Here is a 26,772-nt window from a genome sequence, read left to right on the forward strand (position 1 = left end):
TTTCTGGCAAATATCCCAGTGGAAAGCTCAGACTACCATCTTACAGCATCAAGCACTTCCTGTTTAATCTATTCTTCCTGGAATAACACTATCTTGGAGTCACTGTGCATGAAAATTGAAGTGAAGGAGACTTGCATTTGGTTCCATGGCTGTGAGGCTAATCACCAGCCACAGGATATAGATGTAGAAATGAGCCTTGTGCCATACCCTCCTGCCAAAAGATGTCACATTGTCTAACAGTAACAAGATGGTGCCCAGAGCTGTCTGAAAGCTGGATCAGTTTTCCACAAGCTGTAACTGGCACTTTTCCTTAATTGGCAGGAAACTTGATTTCACTAGTAAACTCACTCTGGAATGCACAACAAACAGCAGGAAATTTCATGGAGGCCAAAGAGACACCATTGGAATATCAGAGTATTTGGGTTAGAGTTTCCCAGCCCAGTAATTCCCCCAACAGAAATGTGCCAAGTGGGCAGCAATCCAGTGCGTCAGATCTCCGCTCCATTTTCTAATCAATAATGCCACTTTACGGCTGAAAATTGGGGGCTACCAGAAAATATACCTTTGTAAATGAAATGAATTTAGCCAATGTCAGCCTGGTTCCACAAAGGCAGGGGCTCATGGCACAAAACAATCAGTCTCATTCAGTGGCCACAAGGGTGGCTGGTATGGGAAATGAAAATCTCTCACTGGTACAGACTGAGACTGCTCATTTCAAGTTAGGGTCAAGTTGCATTCGTGGGATAGAATAGAAGGAGTTTAACCCTGCAGCTAACCATTGCTATATCTGCTAAGAGTGAGTCATGCTCACACTGGGTGTTGGATACAAAAGTGTTCAATCTCAGCAATAACATCTTTTACACCGACAGTGCTTCAGTGCACTGCTCTACATCGTGGCCACGTAGGAATTGTGTGACCTTTAGGGAAATACGCAAGCCTGCGAACAGCAGCAATACTCAATCAGGGGTTCAACTGGGTTTTTGCACACTGCTTCTATTTACATAGACTTACTTAGAATATGCAGCACAGAAACAGGCCATTCGTCCCAACCAGTCCATGCCAGTGTTTATGCTCTACTCGAGCCTCCTCCCATCCTCATCTAACTATCAGCATAACCCTCTATTCCCTTCTCCCTCATATGCTTATCTAAATTCCCCTTAAATGTATCTATACTACTCACCTCAACCACTCCCTGTGGTAGCGAGTTCCACATTATCACCACTATCTGGGTAAAGAAGTTTCTTCTGAATTCCCTTTTTGATTTCTTGGTGACTACTATCTTATATTGATGACCTCTAGTTTTTCTCTTCCCCACAAGTGGAAACACTCTGTCTTTGTCTACTCTATCAAAACCTTCCATAATTTTAAGACGTCTATTTAGGTCACCCCTCAGCCTTCTCTTTTCAGGAGAAAAGAGACCTAGCCTGTTCATCATTTCCTAATAGGTATAACCTCACATTTCTGGTATCATCCTTGTAAATCTTTTTTGCACCTGCTCCAGTGCCACTATACCCTTTTTATAATATGACCAGAATTGTACGCAGTACTCCAAATGTGGTCTAATCAAGGTTCAACACAAGTTTAGCATAGTTTCTCTACTTTTCAATCTATCCCTCTAGAAATAAACCCCAGTGCTTGGTTTGCTTGTGTTATGGCCTTATTGACCTGTGTCGTAACTTTGTGATTTGTGTATTTGTACTCCCAGATCCCTTTGCTACTCTACCCCATTTAGATTCTTAGTTTCCAAGTAATATGGTAGAATTTTATATTGAGTTTGAAAGTGATTTCGTTAAATCCGAAACTAGCGTCTTAAATCTAAACAAAGCAAACCAAGTAGGTATGAGGGGCGAGTTGGCCAAGGTAGATTGGGAAACTACATTAAAAGGTAAGACGGTAGACAAGCAATGGCTAGCATTCAAAGAATTAATACATAATTTACAACAAATATACATTCCTTTAAGCCACAAAAACCCCACAGGAAAAGTGGTCCAACTGTGGCTAACAAGAGAAGTTAAAGATAGTATTAGATCAAAGGAAGAGGCTTATAATGTTGCCAAAAAGAGTAGTAAGCCTGAGGATTGGGAGGATTTTAAAGTTCAGCAAAGGAGGACCAAGAAATTGATAAAGAAAGGGAAAATAGAATGAGAGCAAACTAGCGAGAGACATAAAAACAGACTGTAAAAGCTTCTATATGTAAAAAGGAAAAGATTAGCAAAAGTAAATGTGGGTTCCTTACAGGCTGAGACAGGAAAAATTATAATGGGGAATAAGGAAATGGCAGAGAAATTAAACAAATACTTTGTGTCTGTCTTCAAGGAAGACGACGCAAAAAACTTCCCGGAAATAGTGGAGAACCAAGGCTCCAGCGAAAATGAAGAACGGAAAGAAATTAGTATTAGTAAAAAAAAATAGTACTGGAGAAATTAATGGGACAAAGCCGATAAATCCCCTGGACCTGATGGCCTACATCCTAGGGTTTTGAAAAAGTTGGCTAGAGAGATAGTGGATGCATTGGTTGTCATTTTCCAAAATTCCCATGGATTGGAAGGTAGCAAATGTAACCCCACTATTTAAGAAAGGAGGGAGAGAAAACAGGGAAGTACAGACCAGTTAGCCTGACATCAGTAGTAGGGAAAATTCTAGAATCTATTATTAAGGACGTGGTAACAGGGCACTTAGAAAATAATAATAGGATTGGACAGTCAACACAGATTTATGAAAGGGAAATCGTGTTTGACAAATCTGTTAAAGTATTTTGAGGTTGTAACTAGTAGAATAGATATGGGGGAACTAGTGGCTGTGGTGTATTTGGAGTTTCAGAAGCCATTTGATAAGGTGCCACACAAGAAGTTATTAAAAATTAGGGCTCATGGGATTGGGAATAATATACTAGCATGGATTGAGGATTGGTTAATGGACAGAAAACAGAGAGTAGGAATAAATGGGTCATTTTCAGGTTGGCAGGCTGTCACTAGTGGGGTACCGCAAGGATCAGTGCTTGGGCCTCAGCTATGATTTGGATGAGGGGACCAAATGTAATACAGGTAGACTACTCTTTATCCGGACTTCCGAAAACCGAAACCCTCTAAAAACCAAAGGTTTTTTCGTTCAGCGTAAGTCGTGCGTACGAACGAAAAAACCTTTGGTTTTTAGAGGGTTCCGGTTTCGGAAGTTCGGATAAAGGGTAAGTCGTGCGCACGACCCCCCGCAGACCCCGACAGCCCCGACAACCGCCGACCCCCCCCGCGGACCCCGCCAGCCCCGACAACCGCTGACCCCGACAACCGCCGATCCCACCCGCCGGCCCCGACAACCGCCGACCCCCCCGCGGACCCCGCCGGCCCCGACAACCGCCGACCCCCCCGCGTACCCCGCCGGCCCCGACCCCCGCCGACCCCGACTGACTTACGCTGACCGTCAGCGCAAGTCGTGCGCGCGGACCCCCGCCGACCCACCTTCCGGAATCCGAAATTCGGCTGGTCCCGAGGTTTTCGGATAAAGGATAGTCTACCTGTATATCCAAGTTTGCTAGGTGGGAATACAAGTTGTGAGGAGGATGCAAGGAGGCTTCAATGGGATATAGACAGGCTAAGTGAGTGGGCAAGAACATGGCAAATGGATTATAATGTGGAGAAATGTGAAGTTAGCCACTTTGGTAGGAAAAATAGAAGAGCATTTTTAAATGGAGAGAGATTGGAAAATGTTGGCGTTCAGAGGGACCTGGGTGTCCTTGTACACACATCATAGGAAAGCAAATGGTATGTTGGTCTTTATTACAAGAGGATTTGAGTATAAGAGTAAAGACGTCTTCCTGCAATTATATAGGGCCCTGGTGAGACCACACCTGGAGTATTGTGTACAGCTTTGGTCTCCTTACCTAAGGAAGGATATACTTGCCATAGAGGGAGTGCAACGAAGGTTCACCAGACTGGTTGCTGGAATGGGGGGTTTGTCCTATGAAGAGATATTGAGTGGACCAGACCTATATTCTCTAGAGTTTAGAAGAATGAGAGGTGATCTCATTGAAACATAAAACATTACTACAGGGTTTGACAGGATAGTTGCAGGGAGGATGTTTCCCCTGGCTGGGGAGTCTAGGACCAGGGGTCACAGTCTCAGAATAAGGGATCGGCCCTTTAGGTCTGAGATGAGGAGAAATTTCTTCACTCAGAGGGTGGTGAATCTTTGGAATTCTCTACCCCAGAGGGCTGTGGAGGCTCAGTCGTTGAGCATATTCAAGACAGAGATCGATAGATTTTTGAATATCAAGGGAATCAAGGGATATGGGGATAGTGCAGGAAAGTGGAGATGCGGTAGATGATCAGCCATGATTTTACTGAATGGCGGAGCAGACTCGAAGGGCTAAATGGCCTACTTCTATTTCTTATGTAATATGTGTTCTCCTTATTTTTCTTACCAAAATGTATTAACTCACACTTATCTGTTGAAATTAATTTGCCAATTATATGCACATTCTTCAAGTTTATTAATGTCTTCTTGCAAGTTGTTGCAGTCCTCCTCAGTATTGACTAGGCCTCCCAATCTGGAGTCATTCGCAAATTTAGAAACTGTGTTTTTGATTCCAAAGTCTAAATTGTTAATAAATTGTGAACAGTTGTCCCAGCACTGATCCTTGTGGGACCCCACTTCCCACCTTCTGCCCCCCTGAATAGTTACCCTTTACCCCAGCTCTCTGCTTTCTGTCTTGCAGACAGCCAGCTATCCATTCTGCTACTTGTCCCCATGGCTCTGCAAGCTCTGACATTCATTAGTCTATTATGTGGTACCTTAATGAAGGTCTTTTGGACATCTGGATATATTACATCTACTGCATTACCCTTGTCTACTCCATCCATTACCTCTTTAAAGAATTCAAAGAGGCTGATCAAGCAAGACTTTCCCTTTTGAAATCCATGCTGACTATTCATTATATTTTTGGTTTCTAGATGTTTTTCTATTTTCTCCTTTAGTAGGGATTCTATTATCTTTCCTACTACCGATGTTAAGCTGACTGCTCAATAGTTCCCTGGACATGTCCTATCTCCTTTCTTAAATATAGGTATAATAAATGTTAGCTATCCGCCAGTCCTTTGGCACTACACCTTTTTCTAACAAATTGTTAAATATTGCTGCTAAAATAGTTCCTAAATCAGTCTTGTGCTGCATCAATATTCACGGAAAAAAGATCAACACGGAGGCAGCCAAATGTGCCACACTCAAGAGTTGGAGATCACAAGTGCTGGTTCTGGCGGAGGGGTGGATGTGTTGAACAGGATGTCGGCTATGTTTTCTCTAGAAACTACAAGGTACATCTTGGAACCAGAATCAAGCGACAGGTAAGTATTTAGCACGTCTAAGGTAACACATATACACAAGGTGGGAATAATGGCATTTTAAAACACGTAGCGGCATCTGGAATAATGTCTCAAAATGGAGGTAAACCTTTTGCATTGGCTCTGTAAAGGTTTGCACAACATTTTTTTTAAAAACTAGATTTTCAGGTGAGTCTTCAACTTTCCAAAATTAGCAATGCTGTAATATTCCATTTTTTTTAATTTTTTTTTTTAAACAATTACAAAGCTTAGCTCTTCATAATTACTTCTAGCCAATGGACAGGCCAGGACTCAATACGTATGGTGTGGGGGGCGGGGGGAAAGAGGAGAATGACACTAACAACTTGTGAAAATGCTTTGCATTTGGTGACAAAGTATAGTGTATGCAAGAGTAGTACAATTACAGTACTGACCCCCCCATCTGCAGTACAAGTGAGGGCTGTGCAAAGACCTTTTAGCCCACCTCAGTAGCCCTATGATTTAGGTCCATGTAGAAGACACTTCTGCACGGCACGTCCCTTAGGCTGTGCCCTCGAGCCTCTACTTCCTGCTCAATCAGGAATTTTGCTGGTCAAGGAGAAGGATGTCAGTGCTGGTGGTGGTGGGGTGGGGTGGGGTGGGGTGGGGGGAGAAAGTGTATGGGAAACAGTTCCCCTCTCCCACCTTTCGTTGTTGGGTTAATTGCAGAGAAAAGCTCCTTGCAGTGTTCCACAAAGCAATGAACCATAACTCACAACAATCCCTACTTTTACATGCAGGAGAACCTGGAAACCTTCATCCCAGTGGTTTTGGGTTGACTATTTCCCTGGCTGGGGAGTCTAGAACACGGGGCCACAGTCTCAGAATAAGGGGTCGGCCATTTAGGACTGAGATAGAGAAATGTCTTCACTCAAAGGGTTGTGAATCTTTGGAATTCTCTACCGCAGAGCTGTCCATGCTCAGTCGTTGAGTATATTCAAGACAGAGGTCGATAAATTTTTGGGAACGAAGGGAATTAAGGGATATGGGGATAGTGCGGGAAGGTGGAGTTGAGGTCGAAGATCAGCCATGATCTTGTTGAATGGCAGAGCAGGCTTGAAGGGCCAAATGGCCAACTCCAGCTCCTATTTCTCATGTTCTTATGAATACAAATCCACTGCACCACCAGTCCCGAGTCAGTGTTTCCCATCAGCCAATTAAAAATATTTTAATATATAATTTGTCTGGACAGCCAAGTTGGCAAACGGTAAGCCATTTCAACACTTGATGACAAAACAACCAAACTTACCATTCCCAGGAACTCCACCAAGTAATGCAGCACAGTATAGTTATCCTTGGGCAGAGATCGAATCATCTCAGCTACGGTGTCTATCTGATTATGTTCTGCCACTTCTGAAGATCAATGAGAAAAAGGCAAATAGTTACACAAAGTACAAAATGAACACAAGCGGCTACAATATGCATGCACAGGAGGACAGGCACTACTGGATTAAATCAAGATCATACAAAGTTGTAAAGGAGGATGCCAATTCACCAAGATGTATGCACTAATCAAATCTGGAATTTGTTCACCTCTTTCCAAAGCAGAGCAAGACTTGTGCACATTCAGTGAAGGCCTGAAAGCAAAGCATCTTTCCAAGTGTTTACTTCGTATAGTAATGGTGGAGGACTTATCTGCTAGGCCATGAATGACTTCTGTAAGTCAGTGCTCCCTCCAGCAGTATGGAAAGTCACTCAACAGGTCACAGGGGCTTTACAGAGATGTTTGTTGATGGCGATTCCAGATCTCAAAGGAAAGCCTTTTTGGAGTAATGCGTTTTGCAAATTTCCACTTCTTTAGATCTCCACACAGTGCAGTCTAACCGTCAGCTACAGGAATGCAGACAATCTGCTCCCACATCTCTGCAAACAGCATTCTTCAGCCAGTAACAAAGATGTAAACTGGGGTCAGTTGCCCTCGGATTAATCCTCTCCCAGTTTTGGTTGGGGAGGAAAAGAGAGCGAGAGAAGGAGAATGCGCTTCTAGCCTCCACTCAATGCACCTTTCCTTCGACTGTACAGCCGAGATTGGGAGCTATATCAGGAAAAGGTGAGCCACATCCCATTACTCCATGGCGGGGAATATTTGAGCCTGTAGGTGTGCAGACATCTAGTTTCTTCATTCTGCCTCCTTCCTGCACTCCAGTGAACCAACAGTCACCACTGCACACCTCCCCCCTGACTAGGTTTACTGTCGCTGCAGTTTGAGGTCAACGCTCTGTGACTGAACTGTTGCTTTAGTTTTGGATCATCATTAATCGAAGGCTCAATTTTGTAAAGGTGTAAGACACTCATCTTAGCTTTGAGATAGTTTTGAAAAATGTCGTAGCTTCAACTTGGATGGAGAGGGAAGGCAGCAAATGTTCTTTAAAAATTGACACTGTTTTTGGTGAATTTTGTGCTTATTAAATTCCCGATTAAGTGCTAATTTTAGCCGAATTAAGGACAATTCTGTGCCTACACCTATTAGAAAATAGATCAAGACTAATCAAACTCGTTACGTCTTTCGGATGAGTCATTAGCGCCTGCCCTCTCAGCTGGATATAAAAGATCCCATGGTATCATTCAAAGAGTTGGGGAGTTCCCCCGGTGTCCAGGCCACCATTTATCCCTCAACCTTATCAGGAAATATTGAACAGGCTGGAGCTCTTTTCTCTAGAAAAGAAGTCTGAGGGGGTGACCTGATAGAGGTCTTTAAGATAATAAACTAGAGGTCATAAATATAAGTTAGTCACTAATAAATCTAATAGGGAATTCAAGAGAAAAAGTGCTTTACCCAAAGTGTGGTTAGAATGTGGAACACGCAACAAGGAGTAGTAGTTGAGGCACATAGCATCGATGCATTTACAAAGAAGCTTGATAAGTACATATGGGAGAAGGAATAGAAGGATCTGCTGATAGGGTTAGATGAAGAGGAGTGGGAGGAGGCTCGTGTGGGCATAAATGCCAGCATAGACAAGTTGGGCCGAATGGTGCGTTTCTGTGCTGGACTCTATGTAAGCAACACCACTGAAGCAGATTATCTGGTCATTATCACATTGCTGTTTGTGGGACTTTGCTGTGCGCAAATTGGCTGCTGCGTTTCCCTACATTACAACAGTGACGACACTTCAAAAGTACTTCATTGATTGTGAAGTACTTTTGTAGTGTATGTAACCGTCTACCTTTAAGAGACTAGTGTATGTAACCGTCTACCTTTAAGAGAACTATTTTAGGTGTGGCACTACTTGTTTGGCTTCTGTATACGGTAATACCGACGGTGACCACACCGGTATATAAGTGCTGTGGCATGATTTAGAGGGCAGATTCGCCCTGACCTTCGAATAGTAAAGTCCTGTTGTATGTTACTCCTGAAGTCTGTCTCGTAATTAACTGCACAACCCACAGACTTTACAGTGGCGACGAGTCCGATCGTACCCTGCGGCAACAATATTTTCAAGCAACGAAAGAGCGTCGAAAAGAGGCAACCGCCCTCGTCATTCGGCTGGGAGAAAACTCAAGGCTGCAGCAATAGAAAGGAGGAAGACTTTAGCGACAAAAACTTCCATCAGCAACAGGCACTGACTGTCCCTTCTGCCACGGTGACTGTGAGTAAGGGAAAGTGAAAAGAATAGCCGGAGGATAAGGGCTGGGCACTCGACCACGGTCGAGGGGGAAAAGGAGCCGGACAAAAAAAAGTCGGGTCCAACGGCGTCGTGAGAGACCGCGACCGGCGGGAAAAGCCGGGCGGTGACCGAAGCCACGAAGCGCTACGACCGGGAGCGTAGGCGCGGGAAGAGAGAAACTCAGCCGCAGCCGGGGAGAGAAGCACCGGACTGCGAGAGGGCTGGGAGGCGCGATTGGGGTCCGAGCGAGCGGGAGAGGCAGAGCTGAGCAAGGGGAACTGTGCGAGAGCCAGTCCAGCGGCTGAACTGTCCTCCGTCAACGGGGTGTACCCAGCGCCGGTAGAGCCGAGCGAGCGGGAGAGAGACAGAGCCAAGCAAGGGGAACTGTGCGAGAGCCAGCCCAGCGGCTGAACTGTCCTCCGTCAACGGGGTGTACCCAGCGCCGGTAGAGCCGAGCGAGCGGGAGAGAGACAGAGCCAAGCAAGGGGAACTGTGCGAGAGCCAGCCCAGCGGCTGAACCTGTTCGCTGTCAACGGGGTACCCAGAGCCGGTCGCCCTGCCAATAAATAAAAAAAAAGGGAAAGCCTTGAAGCCGACGCGCAGGCTGTGAACCTGAAAGCCAGCGGCCGTCGCCCGTGGGGAAAGTATACCCCTCCCGCCAGGGAAGAAACGCGGGAAGCCGCCATTAGGCGGGGAAGAAGACAGAAGCGGGAAACCGCCATTTTCGCGGGAAAACCGCCATCTTAGGAAAAAAAAAGAAATAATAATTTAAAGAAATACTTGTGTTGTTCCCAAAGAGAGGAAGATGCCTTAGCGTGGTAACATCAACGATTTTAATTCCGAGGTAGAAGACTGGGCCACGTACGTGGAACGCATTGAGATCTATTGTGAGGCCAATAAAATAGAAGAAGATGACAAAGCTATAACCTTGCTGAACTCGATGGGCGCAAAGACATACGGGCTCTTGAAGCATCCACTAGCACCAGCAAAACCGGCCGGATCAGACTTTCGATGATATTGTGGCTGTCCTGAAGGACCACTTGAACCCTACACCGTTGATGTTGGCTGAACGATTCAAATTCTATGCGAGAACGCAACGGAAAGACGAAAGCAACGCGGAATACTTGGTCGAACTGCGCAGACTAACGAAATACTGCCAGTTTGAAGGGAATCTGACAGAGGCATTGCGAGACAAGTTCGTATGCGGACTGTCCAAGGAAGGGACGCAAAAGCGACTACTCGAAGAGAACGACCTTACACTTGACAGGGCTGTCCTTAGAGCAGCATCACACAAAGCCGCAGCGAAAGGAACTGCAGAAATGCAGCGGCACTCGGTGTGGACCAAATTACCTCGAGTATAACAAAATGCTATCGCTGTGGGAAGACAACACACGATCAGAACCAATGCTGGTTTAAGAACCAGGAATGTAGGAAATGTGGCAAACTGGGTCACATCGCTAAGGTATGCCGGTCAGGGAAGAAGACCAACAACCAAAGGAAGCCATCACAGGAAAAGTACAACAAGGTACACAAGGTGGCTGAGAAGAGTTCAGACGAACAGAATTCAGACTCAGACCCAAACGGCCAGGAGCTGGGTAGTCTGAGAATTCATAATGTGAGTAAGGAAGCTGACCTACAAACTATCTGGGTCATGCTAAAAATAGCTGGAGTCCAAGTGAAAATGGAGTTGGACACTGGATCAGCTGTATCAGTCATGAATCGAAGGGATTACCACAGGCTATTCTCACATATACCCTTAAGAGATACCAAGTTCGTATTGCAGACATACACAGGGCATAAAGTATACCCCATGGGAAAGATAAGAGTCAAGGTGAGAGATAGGGGTAAAGAACACCCAAGAATGAACTTATACGTACTACCTGAGGGAGGACCACCACTTCTAGGACGGGAGTGGATCAAGAAAATAGACATGGAATGGCACTACCTACAAGCAATGACGAGTGAGGACTCGGTGCAGACAAGCAGCTCAGACTCTGAGCCGGAAGACGATAAGTCCAGCCCAAGTATGAAAAACAAGGTTAACATGAACTCACTGACTAAGGTTGGAAAAACGATGGCGTGTATAAAGACAGAGAATTCTGAGTCTGTTCAAGTTACAGACATATGCATTACGGAGGAACACCGGGCTCGAACTCAACGTTATCTCAAAGTACGACAACAATTAGAACAATTGAGTTACCGTCTCGTACAAGAGATGAAAACAATGAAAAAGTTCTATGACACCGAATGGGAGAGTCTGGAAAGACAACAGAACCTGCTGGCTCAAGCAGAGAGCGACCATAGAGCCATCGTGACCAATTACCGATCACATCTCCCTTATGATGTTCAGGAGTTAGAATATTTGCATGATCTAGAGATACAGCATAAAGGCAAACCACGCTACACTGAGGATTTTGTCCTGCAATTGGAGATGGAGCTAGTGCAGGCAAGGTTAAGAGAAGCTGAATCGCAATGTGCACTTAAAGAGATGCAGAAAAAAATCTTGGACATAGAAAAGAGAAACACTTCTTTATCTGATGAGAATAATGTGGCCATGTTGCAAGAGGAGCTTATAGGGGCGAAACTGAAAGAAGCTAAGCAAAGGATGTTGGAACTTGAAACACAGAACCAAATCAGCAGTAACCAGCTATGTCGAGCAGAGAAGGAGTGCAATGGTCTACAGGAGAAGGTGCAATATCTCTCAGCCCAGAATAAGGGACTACTCACTCAGTTAAATGAAAGTAAAGGGAAAATGGCTGAGATAGACTGCAAGAATAAAGAAGATTTGATGGCAGTGAGACTTCGAGAGGCAGATAGCATAGCAGCCTTGGCTGAACTCCAACAGAAAATTGCGAAAGCAGCAAATGAAGAGGAATCTTCAGGAAGCCAGGATTTTATTCCAGTTCTTCTCTACGACTCCTTACAAGCAGAGTGTGAGAAGTTGAAAGAACAGTATGAACAGGCCCAGGCTATAATTCTGGAGGGGGTTAACTCGGCAACCTCCGAAAAGCTAGTTTCAGTAGAAGCATATGAGCAACTAAAGGTTGAACATGAGCAAGAAGTCCAAAGGCGGCAGGAAATTCTTGATGAGCTCAAGGCCAAGACAGACTCATCGGTAGAAGTTCCATCCATAGATGAGAAATTAGAGGTGAAAGACATGGCAGAACATGAAAGACAAGATGGCCAAGAACTCAAAAATATTGAAGGAAACCCAAGACAAATATGAGGCGGCAATGACAGAGGTTCAACAACTTGAAGAACAGATTCAACCGGGAATCCTTTCAGTGGAAGAAAAGGAAACTGTAAGAAACAGAGACTGTAAGAATGGCCCCTGAACATGAGCTAGAGAGCATCAAGGCGCAACTTCTCCGAGCGCTGAAAGCCAAAGTACAAGAGGAAAAAAAGGTGGATGAAATGGAGAAGACTCTGATCCACAGTGTTCCCGTGGAAGAGTTAACGGTCAGCCAACTCCTTCATATGCTGAGGGACAAGACTCTGCAATGGGAACAATCTGAACACGAGCTTCAATCTTCAAAGGGAAGGAGTTCGGAGCCCTCAAAAGTTATGGAAATAGTTGAGGTTGCAACACAAATTTTACTGGGATGCCAAAAGTACGCTGAATCACGTCTATGTGAACAACAGAATGTTGAAACAGCTGCTCCAGTAGAAGGATTGAATAGCCCGATCAATCAATCCCCGATGGAAGGGGAAGTATTGAAATCACAAATGAGGTCCTTAGTGAAGGATTTGCAGGAAACCCAGGAAGAGCGGGATGACTATGAACGCATGAAGAAGTCCCTTCAGGAAAGATGTCTAGGGAGGGAACAGTCGGCTAACGTCCAGTTGGGTAAGGAAGAAGTAGCAGGCCCTCTCGCTAGACTAGCTCAGGATGACACCGAATATTACCATGACCTGTTGAGTGACACGGAATATTACGAGGACTTGGTCTGCCCAGCTTGTGATGAAAACTCCCAAAGTGCAGAAATCAGGATGAAGCACTTAAAGTCTAAGGAACATAGGGAGATGGTGGCGCTACAGCTGGCAGCTGAGAAGGGAGCCCCGAGAGTCTCCAAGAAGCAAAAAAGGAAAAGACGAAGCCGAAGATGATAACCATCTAAATCATTATCACTTCTAATGGGAAAGTAGGGAAAAATTACTAAGGCAGTCCAGCTGTTTGTAAAAGTCAGCACTGCTGGTTCAGCAGGACGGAAGTTCAAGCTGTTACGTCAAGGGAAAGACTATTGGATGAGTCACGCTAGCAATGTGAACCGGCTACACCACAGAGATGTTGTTCGGACCGAGTCAAGACCAGAGACTGAATCTGTGAACTGTTCCCACAGAGACTGAACCTGTGAACTGTTTTCCGCAGAGACTATATCTGTAAATTGTTTTACATGAAGTTGAATATATGTTATGTTTAATGGGGAATACGTATGTTGTAAGCTAAAAAGGGAGGATTGTAGTGTATGTAACCGTCTACCTTTAAGAGACTATTGTATGTAACCGTTCACCTTTAAGAGAACTATTTTAGGTGTGGCACTACTTGTTTGGCTTCTGTATACGGTAATACCGACGGTGACCACACCGGTATATAAGTGCTGTGGCATGATTTATAGGGCAGATTCGCCCTGACCTTCGAATAGTAAAGTCCTGTTGTATGTTACTCCTGAAGTCTGTGTCGTAATTAACTGCACAACCCACAGACTTTACAACTTTGGGACATGAAAGAAAGAACTTGCATTTATTCATTGTCACGACCTCAGGACATCTCAAAGTGCTTTACAGCCAATGAAGTACTATTTTAAGTGTAGTCACTGTTGTAATGTAGGAAACACAGCAGCCAAATTGCATCCATCCTGGGTGTCACTAAATGTAACCTAGTAAATACATTCAGGAAAAAAAGTGAAAACAAACATTTTGTTTGAAAGTGCTAGTAATCTATCTATCTATACATTGTATAAAATAATGGCCATTGACTGTTTGATAATTGAATAAAACAATTGCTTCCTGCAGACATAGCCCATTGTGTGGCTGGTGCCACTCAGCTGGTCAATGACATCTGTCCCTACAGGGTGCGATGTTGAATTATCGAATGGACAAAGCTTAGCAGTTTTAAGTGAGGAGCAACTTTTAGAGTCAAATCTAACTAAACTGTCCAATGTAATTCTTTTCAAAGCTCTCATTACAATTGGGAGTCTTTCAAAGGGAAGCTAACCAGATCGGGGCACTGCAATAAATACTATGAAAAATTTAAGACGCAAGAAAGAACACAATGCCGGATGTTGGCTGAAGTGTGCAACTTACTTCCAAATGAGACCACTTGGTTATACAGGTTGTAGGTCAGCAGAGGCTCAGGCAATTCGCGAAGAAAGGTCTTTAGCATAACAGCCGCCAGGTGAACATCATTGTAGATTCCAAAATCCACAGCAACACCTGCAGAGGTTGCAACATTAAGACAAGTATTTAACACAAACACACCTCTGGCTAAACTGCATGTGATAAAGCAGTAGATACTCAGAACTAATGCCCACAATATGGTGCACATGCATAGAGTGCATGTCTAGAGTGTGACACTGCACACCAAATAAGCTCATATTTCACATTAAAACTATAATTCACACTCTTTCTGTAATGATATGACTCTCAACAAGTACTTAACCAAGACTTGTTTACATGTTATATTAAATCAAATAAAGTGGTATGGAATATGGCATTTAAAATTCAATTGCAACAGGAACACAGCATAATTTGTCCGATTTGATCAGTTCCATTGCTTGTTCACGGAGATGACCGCGGAGATCACCACTGCCCCCTCTGCTTCTTGCAGCTTCACCTTGTGCTGCTGCCCACATGAAAATCTGAGTTGAAAGTTAAACCAAATAACTAAATACTTTCATGTAACTAAATTCATTTTCTGTTTGATGATTTTTTAGTTGCCATTTTATTTGGTCCCTCCATCTCACCTCCCTAGTGCAATGTAGACAGGCCTCAAAAGATTTTTTATGACAGAGCACACACAGCGGAGGATAAAAACAAAATTCTATTTCCAGATTGCATATTAGAAACCTTGCTTCTAAATTGGTGCTGCAGACGACAATTTGGCAAAAACCCAGCAAACTAGTCTTGAGGCGGCCCAAGTCACATCCCAACCTCGTCTCCAAATCTGCGGCATAGATCACAGGTGTGCTTAACTCAGCAATACAGGTACTTACAATACAGCCTGGAGCCATTTGCAGCCCCTTTGCATCACCTGTGACCCTTGTCAGACCACCTGTGAGGTGGTTCTGGGCTTCCATTCACAGCCTCTCCAGCTGTGGAGTGTTGATTGAACTAAGATTTAGCACAATTCCCTCTCTTGCTCTTCAAGAGAAAGCAAGGGAACACGAATTTGTAGGAACCGTTATTTTAGCAGAATTACTGGTCCTATCTTCCTCTTCTCATGCACAAAACCTTGTCTCTTCACTCCTTGGTAGAAGGATGAATATTGAGGCAAAAGAGAGGGTACAGTGCAGATTCATCAGGATGCTGCATATTATGAAGTACAAATACAAAGAAAGACTTTAAAAAAATTGGGCTGTTTTTGTTAGGAGAGTAAGGCATGATTTTATAGAAATATTTAAAATGATGAAAGGTTGAGACAGTAGATAGAAACAGACTATTTCTAGTGGTTGAGGGATCTGGAACAAGGGGACATACATTAAAGATTTCTTACAACTCTTATATCTAAGAGATTTAAGACAGAGCAGGAGAAACTATTACACCAAGTTGTCACACTGCAGAATGCACTACCGGAGTTAGTGATTGCAGCAGAGACTACACCAACATTTAGAAATAGCTTAGATAGATGGTTGAAGGAAAGAGAGGATTAAGGGATATGGGAAGAGAGCAGGCACATGGGACTAGGACGACTGCTCATGTGGCGGATAAACACCAACTGGTTGGGCCAAACGACCTGTTTCTGTGTTATAATTCCTACGTAAAACTGTGTTAGAGCATTACCGCAAGAAGCAGTAATACAAGACAGATTCAACACATTATCGTAACACTGGTTTACAAAACTATTCTTCCTCACATGAAGAGGTGAAGCAGACCAGCCTGATAAGCTGGCAAGCCACTGGCAGCTTCTGCCCTTTCCCTGTGATAAGTGTTCAGCACATTGCGAATACATAGGTTGAAAAGTCACCCGCAACTTTGACATCAAGCTGCCACAAAACGGGTCACCTGCATCGAAAGTCATATAAACATGGGCAAATGGACGATTTAGAAATATCCTCCTGCTTTTGGTAAATACAACTTTTATGTGCGCTGTGCGATGAAAACTAACAGCACATTGCACATCTGCTTCTGAAGACTGATTGTGCCCACTTTTAACTTTTAAATTACACCTGAGCTAACCCACATTAAATATTAGTGCAGGTACTAAGCATTTCAAATCCTTTTGAGTAAGGTCCGCCCGGGCTACACACCATCATGCCACAGTTTTGCATCACTAGCATATATATATTTTTTTTTATCCGTTTTTATGGGATGTGGGCATTGCTGGCAAGGCCAGCATTTATTGCCCATCTCCAATTGCCCCCTGGGCCACCTTCTTCAACCGCTGCAGTCCGTGTGGTGATGGTACTGACACAGTGCTGTTAGGTAGGAAGTTGCAGGATTTTGACCCAGCGACGATGAAGGATCAGCGATATACTAAGTCAGGATGATGTGTGACTTGGAGAGGAACTTGGAGGTGGTGGTGTTCCCATGCGTCTGTTGCCCTTGCCTTCTAGGTGGAAGAGGTCACGGGTTTGGGAGGTGCTGCCGAAGAAGCCTTGGCGAGTTGCTGCAGTGCATCTTGTCGATGGTACACACTGCAGCCACTGTAGGCCAGTGGTGGAAGGAGTGGATGCCAATCATACGGGCTGCTTTGTCCTGGATGGTGTCGAGCTTCGAGTGTTGCTGCAGCTGCACTCATCCAAGCAAGTGGCAAGTATTCCATCACACTCCTTACTTGTGCCTTGTAGATGATAGAAAGGCTTTGGGGAGTCAGGAGGTGAGACACTTGCCGCAGAATACCTAGCCTCTGACCTGCTCTTGTTGCCACAGTATTTATGTGGCTGGTCCAGTTAAGTTTCCGGTCAATGGTGACCCCCAGGATGTTGTTGGTGGGAGATTCAGTGATGGTAATGCCATTGAATGTCATGGGGTGCTGTTTAGACTCTCGCTTGTTGGAGATAGTCATTCTGTGGCGTGAATGTTACCTGCCACTTATCAGCCCAAGCCTGAATGTCGTCCAGGTCTTGTTGCATGCGGGCATGGACGGCTTCATTATTTGAGTTGTTGTGAATGGCACTGAACACTGTGCAGTCATCAACAAACATCCCCATTTCTGACCTTATGTTGGAGGTCATTGATGAAGCAGCTGAAGCTGGTTGGGACTAGGACACTGCCCTGAGGATCTCCTGCAGCGATGTCCTGGGGCTGTGATGATTGACCTTCAACCACCACAACCATCTTCCTTTGTGCGAGGTATGACTCCAGCCAGTGGAGAGTTTTCTCCCCGATTCCTATTGACTTCAGTTTTACTAGGGCTCCTTCATGCCACACTCGATCAAATGCTGCCTTGATGTCAAGAGCAGTCACTCTCACCTCACCTCTGGAATTCAGCTCCTTTGTCCATGTTTGGACCAAGGCTGTAATGAGGTCGGCAGCCAAGGGGGTCTTGGCGGAACCCAAACTGAGCATCAGTGAGCAGGTTATTGGTGAGTAAGTGCCGCTTGATAACATTGTTGATGACACCTTTAATCACTTTGCTGATGATTGAGAGTAGACTGCTGGGGCAGTAATTGGCTGGGTTGGATTTGTCCTGCTTTTTGTGAACAGGACGCACCTGGGCAGTATTCCACATCGTCACATAGTTGCCAGTGTTGTAGTTGTACTGGAACAGTTTGGCTAGAGGCGCAGCTAGTTCTGGAGCACAAGTCTTCAGCACAATAGCCAGAATGTTGTCAGGGCCCATAGCCTTTGCTGTATCCAGTACGCTCAGCTTTGTCTTTTGCACTCACGTGCTGGGTTCCACCATCATTGAGGATGGGGATATTCATGGAGCCTCCTCCTCCCGTTAGTTGTTTAATGGTCCACCATCATTCACGACTGGATGTGGCAGGTCTGCACAGCTTTGATCTCATCTGTTGATTGTGGGATCGCTTAGCCCTATCTATAGCATGCTGCTTCTGCTTTTTAGCATGCATGTAGTCCTGTGTTGCAGCTTCCCCAGGTTGGCGCCTCATTTTTAGGTACGCCTGGTGCTGCTCCTGGCATGCTCTTCTACACTCCTTGTTGAACCAGGGTTGGTCCCCTGGATTGTTGGTAACTTTAGAGTGAGGGATATGCCGGGCCATGAGGTTACAGATTGTGGTAGAATACAATTCTGCTGCTGCTGATGGCCCACAGCGCCTCATGGATGCCCAGTTTTGAGCTGCTAGATCTGTTCTGAATCTATCCCATTTAGCACGGTGGTAGTGCCACACAACACTATGGAGGATGTCCTCAGTGTGAAGACGGGGCTACGTCTCCACAATGACTGTGCGGTGGTCACTGCTACCAATACGGTCATGGACAGATGCATCTGCGACAGGTAGATTGGTGAGGTCGAGGTCAAGTAGGTTTTTCCCCTCGTGTTGGTTCACTCACCACCTGTCGCAGGCCCAGACTGGCAGTTACATCCTTCAGGACTCGGCCAGCTCGGTCAGTAGTGGTGCTACCGAGCCACACTTGCCGATGGACACTGAAGTCCCCCACCCAGAGTACATTCTGTGCCCTTGCTACTCTCAGTGCTTCTTCCAAGTGGAGTACTGATTCATCAGCTGAGAGGGCAGTAGGTGGTAATCAGCAGGAGGTTTCCTTGCCCATGCTTGACCTGAAGCCATGAGACTTCACGGGGTCCGGAGTCAATGTTGAGAACTCCCAGGGCCACTCGTTCCCGACTGTATATCATTGTGCCGCCACCTCTGGATGGAGGAGTCTGGAACATTGGCTGAAAGGTATGATTCTGTGAGTATGACTGTTGCTTGACGAGTCTGTGGGACAGCTCCTCCTTTTTTGGCACAAGTCCCCAGATGTTGGTGAGGAGGACTTTGCGGGGTTGACTGGGCTGGGTGTGCTGTTGCCGTGTCCGTAGTCGATGCCGGGCAGTCCGTCTGGTTTTGTTTTTATTATTTTGTTTTGTAGCGGTTTGTTACAGCTGTGAGGCATGCTCGGCCATTTGAGAGTCAACCACATTGCTGCGGATCTGAAGTCACATACAGGCCAGACCAGGTAAGGACGGCAGATTTCCTTCCCTAAAGGACATTAGTGAACCAGATGGGTTTTTACAACAATCCGATAGTTTCATGGTTACCATTACTGATACTAGCTTTTTATTCCAGATTTATTTAATTAACTGAATTTATATTTCCCAGTTGCCGTGGTGGGATTTGAACTTGCGTCTCTGGATCAATAGTCCAGGCCTCTGGATTACTAGCCCAGTGACATTACCACTACACTACCGTTCCCATATCCAAAAGCTCTGCTTTCAGTTCCCCACATCTGGTTTGTTATAAAAAGGCCAGAATCAGATCCCTATGGAACGCGCGAATCACTGTACCATGGCGCCAACACATTCATATATAATTGTTATTTCTAAATACGGAATCAGTTTGAAATTCACTCCAGTGCGTCTGCCTTCTCCAGCCAAGAAACTAACTGAACTAGAAATAGTTTTATAATGTGCAGATCTGCAATCAAAGGTGTTCCTTTTATCCCACAACACAGATTAGAACAACAAGTCGCTTTGATAAGATAATAAGTGACCAAAGCTTCTCACTGGAGGAAGAATTTCTCAATCCCCATCCACAATAGAGAATTTTACTTAAGTGAAGTCCCCAGATTTTCAGTCAGACCATTTCAACAGCTGTTAGAAGAAAGTTACCCTTAATCTTTCCCAAATCCCTGGTAGCAAACTAAACCACTGTGTAGGCTTTGGCTGTTCATGGGAAAAACTGCTGGGTGACTAAACAACTGAACTGAGAGTGCTGTACAGGACCTTCTAAACCACTCCGTAAAACCCTGAGGATCTTGCATGCAGAACAAGCTGTTGAAGTCTGCATCAACAGATCCTTCAATCAGAGTCACAAACATTAAATGCCTCTCTCTTAGGCAGTCCCTCGGAACCGAGGATGACTTGCTTCCACACTAAAAATGAGTTCTCAGGTGACTGATGAGTCCAATGCGGGCCTACTGTCTGTTTATTAACTGCCTAGCCCCTCTATAAATCAGTGGTGCCCTTGTAGGCGTTATCAGAAAGAGACTTGAGCACAAATCATCACCACTAGTGTGAACCAGCATCCAGTGCATCACAGATACATAGAAGATAGGAGCAGGAGTAGGCCATTCGGCCCCTCGAGCCTGTTCCGCCATTTAATGAAATCATGACTGATCATCCAAATTCAGTACCCTGTCCCTGCTTTCTCCCCATATCCCTTGATCCCTTTAGCCTTAAGAAATATATCTAACTCCTTCTTGAATATATTTAATAAGTTGGCCTCAACTGCCTTCTGTGGTAGAGAATTCCACAGGTTCACCACTCTCTGGGTGATAAAATTCCTCCTCAGCTCAGTCCTAAATGGCTTACCCCTTATCCTCAGACTGTGACCCCTGGTTCTGGACTCCCCCGCCATCGGGAACATCCTTCCTGCATCTAGTCTGTCTAGTCCTGTTAGAATTTTATAAGTTTCAATGAGATCCCCTCTCATTCTTCTAAACTCTAGCGAACATAAGCCTAATCGACCCAATCTCTCTTCATACGTCATTCCTGCCATCCCAGGTATCAGTCTGGTGAATCTTCGCTGCACTCTCTCCATGGCAAGAACATCACACAGAATCACAGAAACCCCACAGTGCAGATAGAGGCCATTTTGGCCCATCGAGCCTGCACCGACACATCACACCCGATCCCCGTAATCCCTACACCAACACATATCCCACCCCTATCCCCGTAACCCCACGTATTTAATCCCCCTAACACTAAGGGTCAATTTTATCATAGCCAATCAACCTAACCCGCACATCTTTGGACTGTGGGAGGAAACCGGAGCACCCGGGAGGAAACCCACGCAAACACGGGGAGAATGTGCAAACTCCACACAGACAGTCGCCCGAGGCCGGATTCGAACCCGGGTCCCTGGCGCAGTGAGGCAACAGTGCTAACCACAACATCCTTCCTCACATAAGGCGACCAAAACTGCACACAATACTCAAGGTGTGGTCTCACCAAGGCCCTGTACAACTGCAGCAAGACGTCCTTACTCCTGTACTCGAATCCTCTCGCTATGAAGGCCAACTTACCATTTGCCTTCTTAACCGCCTGCTGCACCTGCATGCTTACCTTCAGCGACTGGTGCACAAGGACACCCAGGTCTTGTTGCACTTCCCCTTTCCCCAATCTATTGCCATTCAGATAATAATCTGTCTTCCTGTTTTTGCCACCGAAGTGGATAACCTCACAATTATCCACATTATACTGCATTTGCCATGCATCTGCCCAATCACCCAACCTGTCCAAATCATACTGGAGTTTCTTTGCATCCTCCTCACAGCCCACCCAGCTTTGTGTCGTCTGCAAACTTGGAGATATTACATCTAGTTCCCTCGTCTAGATCATTTATATGTATTGTGAATAGCTGGGGTCCTAGCACCAATCCTTGTGGTACCCCACTAGTCACTGCCTGCCACTCGGAAAAGGAACCGTTCATTCCAACTCTTTGCTTTCTGTCTGCCAACCAGTTCTCTATCCAAGACAGTACCTTACCCCCAATCCCATGTGTTTTAACTTTGCACGCTAATCTCTTATGCGGGACCTTATCGAAAGCCTTCTGAAAGTCCAAATACACCACATCCACTGGTTCTCCCTTATCTATTCTACAAGTTACATCCTCAAAAAATTCCAGTAGATTAGTCAAGCATGAGTTACCTTTTGTAAATCCATGTTGACTTTGTCTGATCCAGTCACTGTTTTCCAAGTGCTCTGCCATTACATCTTTTATAATGGACTCTCGCATTTTCCCCACTACCAATGTCAGGCTTACCGGTCTATAATTCCCCGTTTTCTCTCTACCACCTTTTTAAAATAGTGGGGTTACATTAGCTATCCTCCAATCCATGGGAACTGTTCCAGAGTCTATAGAATTTTGGAAGATGACCAGCAATGCATCTACTATTTCTAGGGCCACTTCCTTAAGTACCCTAGGATGTAGATTATCAGGCCCTGGGGATTTATCGGCCTTCAATCCCATCAATTTCCCAAACACCATTTCCCTACAAATACTGATTTCATTCAATTCCTCCCTCTCATTAGACCCCAGAATGCCCTGCAGCCGCCCCAAGACATCCTTGACTCTTGCACCAGAGAGGCAACATACCATCCTGGAGTCTCGTTTGCGGCCACAGAAACGCCTATCTATTACCCTTACAATAGAATCCCCCATCACTATAGCTCTCCCACTTTTTTTCCCTCACATCCTGTGCAGCAGGACCACCCATGGTGCCAGGAAGTTGGCTGCTGCTGCTGCCTTCCCCGATAAGCCATCCCCCTCAACAATATCCAAAGTGGTATATCTGTTTGAAAGGGGGATGGCCACAGGGGACCCCTGCACTACCTGTCTGCGCCTACTACTCTGCCTGGTGGTCACCCATTCCCTTCCTGCAGTGTGCCCAGCTCTCTAAACGTGTTATCCACGATATGCTCAGCATCGCGAATACTCCAGTATGTATCCATTCGCAGCTCCAGCGCCGCAATGCAGTCTGTCAGTAGCTGCAGCTGGATACACTTCCCGCACACATGGTCGTCAGGGACACAGGAAGTGTCCCTGATTTCCCACATAGTGCAGGAGGAGCATGCCATGGGGCTGAGCTGTGCTGCCATAACTTACCCATTAATAAATTCAAACTAAATTAAATCAAATCAATACCACTAATTACACTGCAATTAAATGATCTACTCAAAGGCCCTCGTTTACCAGCACGCCCCGCTACACAACAGAGACCCTAGAAACTATAATCCACAAAAATTAAGTTTGGAAAAAAGCGAGAAAGAGAAATACCAACCAATCACTTACCTGCTTTCTGGCGACGTCACACTTCGATTACTTTTTACTTCTCTCTCTCCTCTCGCTGACTGCCTCTCGCAGGTCCACCGCTCAGCTCCGGTCCCAGGCCTCCTCTCGCAGGTCCACCGCTCAGCTCCGGTCCCAGGCCTCCTCTCCACGCTCTTTTTATCCTCCTCTCGCAGGTCTGCCGCTCAGCTCCAGTCACACGCTTATAACTGACACTAGCTGGACTCTCTAGCTCTTTGCATTAATGCGTACAAACCTCACCGTGAATCTCTCGATCACTTTTACAATGCACAAGGTGCTGAGACTCCAATACTGCCATTATACTTGGAGATCCTCATTTGCCGTGCTTCTGGTCAATATGTAGCCTAAGGATTATTGTAACTGAACAAAACAGTAGCACTGTGATTGCTCCCCACCTGATCTTGCCCAGTTTGTTCTTGGTTCCTCCCTTTAGAAGGAAATAAAAGGTAAGGCACCCCAGGTCACTTTCAAACACCTGAAACTGGAGTGGCTTGAGAACTGGAGTATGAAGAATTTGGGGGAATAAAACAAAACACTAACTTTTGACACCCTTTTATGGAGGGAGCAGGCACACACAAAAAACAATGAAGTACGTCTAGTAATCACCGAGTGCAATGCAATTGTACAGCAGCCCACTCACCCTTATTGTATTTTTCCAGCACTTCCTTTACCAGGTACATGTTAGCCGACCTGCGGAATATCCCTTCTTTGTTCAGACCTGAGGACGGACAGACAGCACGGCATCAAATAAAATGGACAAACATTTTAACCCTTTCAGCGCTGGCTTTCCAGCAGGCAATACTGGGGAGTAACCTTTACCCTGGGTCACCCAATAAACAATGTGACCAGCAGTTTAATAGAATTTGCTTGATTACATTTAGTTTTGCGGGAAACTTTAGGGGGTAAAAAAGTTATGTAACAAATGCTCTTAAGGCTACTGACATGATAAATTAGGATTCAATGACTGTGTATAGACATAAAATGAGCATGAATTAGAATTAGGTCTCCTCGGCAGTTTAACTGGTTAAAGCAGCGAGCAGCTGAGCCATGCGGACACCAGCAGGTCTTGGGGTCAATCACCGCTCTGTCCTCAGTTGGCTAATCCCAGCCCAAAGTAGGAGTACTACAATTGGCTTCAGTGTTCCTGGGTTAGAAAGAGGGAAAAAAAAGCAGCCAGGATTCCCAGTTCCAATTACTATCCAGTGACATGTAGGTGAGTGGACATCACGCAAGGCTGGGTCAGGACAATTGAATTGCCTGCTCTCTAGGCTTACACACGGCAGAAGACACATTTGGGTGAGGTAAGAAGGGAGCCAGCGACCATGGAACCACACCCCAGCAACAAGTCAACCTTCACGAGAGGAGGGCAGGGAGAAACCCGTCAGTAAAAGTTGGAGGAAGTTGTGTTTTCGAAGCTATGAAATCGCTCCAATATCTTCCTTGGCCATGAACGATCAAGTGCCAAGATGAGGCTCAACAGGTTCAATCCAGTCAGTTGGTGAGCCATGCAGACCAGGAAGGTGCCAGGTTCGATCATTGATTGTGCTGAAGGACTGCTCTCAACTGACCCCAATTGCTGGAAATGTATGTTTGTGGGAACCAGGGGACCAGCAGATCCGGCTCCATGGTCAAATAACCCATTGCCACTCACTGACACGACTCACATACAAATAATAGCAACGTGGGCCAGGCAATAGAGGGCACCTAGCAACTGTGGAACTGTATCCCAATAAGGAATCAGTGACTTCAATAGCGGGGAAGGGAGAAAATTAACAGGAACTAAATGGAAGGAACTATGGATCATGTCCAGAGTTGGTTCCCTCTGGTTTCAGTGCATTTCACTCACCATGTTTCTTGATGTAAGCGACTGACTGTTCCATGACTAGTGGGATGGCCCGGTGATCAGGGTCCTTCTCTCTGAGCCTGAAGCAAGTAAAAGGTTGAAATCAAACATTAAACATGAGAACTAGACTCGTACACTATGGAGGTACTGTACACTCGTTTCTCTGCTGACACACAAAGCTACGAGGAGAGATACGACTATAGTTGGCAAACACTCAGACTGAAATATACTGCCTTGCCCACAGAGGAATCGAAATGTTCTCCTGAAGCAGGAAGTCCACAGGGCACAAATACAGCCGCTGTGCGCCGCATTCCCCCCCCCCGCCACAGCCGTGTTCAGGAACTCCTAGTTTAGGCAATTCTGGGAAAGAACGCATTTCATGTATGTTGAGTAAGTGGCCGGTGGGGGTGGGTGAAGGGGGAGAGAGGAATCAGTCAGTCCATCCTAATCTCTATCCAGTGATGCTGCTGGATACTGCATGCATATCAAACAAACAGAATTGGGTCTGCTGCCCCACTGCCAAAACACACTGAGCTAGCCCACGGGGAATGGGGACCTGGGCCAGGTACCAGGGGGCTGCTGCTGCCCGTGGAACCACAACGCAGGAAGGAATCATTGCCATCAGAAGAGGAAGAGGAAACTGGATAGAAGAAACATCAAGAAACTTATCAGGGAACGGACACTAAAAATCCCAGGAATTACTTACATTGGAAGGTGGATTCCAAACTGCTGGTGCGGCATCGGCTTTATGGGTATTGGCGACGGCATGGGTTTCTGTGCTGCCTGGAGACTGTCATCAAACCTACAATAAAGATCAAGAACAGAAGTGGATAAGGGCCACTCAGTAAACAGAGAGCCCTTGCTATCAAGCAATGAAATCACAGCATTCATTCCAACAAAGACTGGAATTTTGTATGTTCTTGGGATGTTCCAAAGCACTTCAAGGCCCTGCACACATCATGCAGGCAAATGTGCAACCAATTTGCATATAAAGCCCCATAAATAAACAATAAATGATTGACCAAATATTGTTTCTGGTGGTGTTGGCGGCTGAAGGGTAAATGTTAGCTCCGGGAAGGGGCTCCAGGGGAACTCTGCTCTTTTACGTCAAGGCCTGCGTTTACGATCTATCGGAAAAACGACACCTTCAACAATGCAGCACCCTCGCAGTACTGGAGTGGCAGCCTAGATTATGTGCTCACGACATTAATGGGGCCGAAACCCTTAATCTTCAGACTTGGAGGCAAGAGTTCTACCAGCTGAAACAAGCTGACAATTCAGTTTAATAACCTCGAATAGGCTGAATGTATATATGAATACCTCTGCTCTTTCTAAAATTAAAGAGAATTGAAAAGAGGCCTCCAAATGGCAGGTCAACTTTGCAATCCCAACCAGGGGTAACTGGGGTGGGAAGGGGGGGGCAGTAAGCAATGTCATTTCCCAAATGAAGGAACGTGAAAGGTACAAACATCGACTAAACAGCCATTAATACAAAAGCAGAATACTGCAGATGCTGGAAATCCAAAATAAAAACAGCAAATGCTGGAAATACTCGGTAGGTCAGGCAGCATCTGTGGAGAGGGAAATAGAATAGAATAGAATCATAGAATGGTTACAGCACAGAAGGAGGCCATTCAGCCTGTCAAACCCCTGCCAGCTCTCTACAAGAGCACTTCAGCTAGTCCCACTCCTCCGCTCTTTCCCCGTAGCCCTGTAAAAAAATTTCCTTCACGTACTTATCCAATTCCCTTCTGAAAGCCACGGTTGAATCTGCCTCCACCACCCCCTCAGGCACTGCATTCCATATCCTAATCACTCGC

At 45.5% G+C, this 26,772-nt stretch overlaps 1 protein-coding gene across 3 annotated transcripts in view; it reads right to left on the minus strand.

Moving 5' to 3' along the window:
• Window positions 1-26,772, minus strand: part of arhgap1 (Rho GTPase activating protein 1) — a 61,737-nt gene that overhangs the window by 8,993 nt on the left and 25,972 nt on the right. For all 3 annotated transcript variants that reach the window (XM_086007578.1, XM_086007581.1, XM_086007579.1), the window contains exons 8-12: window positions 25,659-25,754; window positions 24,956-25,032; window positions 23,750-23,827; window positions 14,261-14,389; window positions 6,601-6,704 (exon numbers count right to left, since the gene is read on the minus strand). In XM_086007578.1, the coding sequence (XP_085863704.1) occupies window positions 6,601-6,704; window positions 14,261-14,389; window positions 23,750-23,827; window positions 24,956-25,032; window positions 25,659-25,754 (484 nt within the window). The remainder of the gene's footprint in view (window positions 1-6,600; window positions 6,705-14,260; window positions 14,390-23,749; window positions 23,828-24,955; window positions 25,033-25,658; window positions 25,755-26,772) is intronic.

Source organism: Somniosus microcephalus, chromosome 15 (genome assembly GCF_052327205.1).
Source record: "Somniosus microcephalus isolate GS21.2 chromosome 15, FLI_Smic_1.0, whole genome shotgun sequence".
Taxonomy (NCBI): domain Eukaryota; kingdom Metazoa; phylum Chordata; class Chondrichthyes; order Squaliformes; family Somniosidae; genus Somniosus; species Somniosus microcephalus.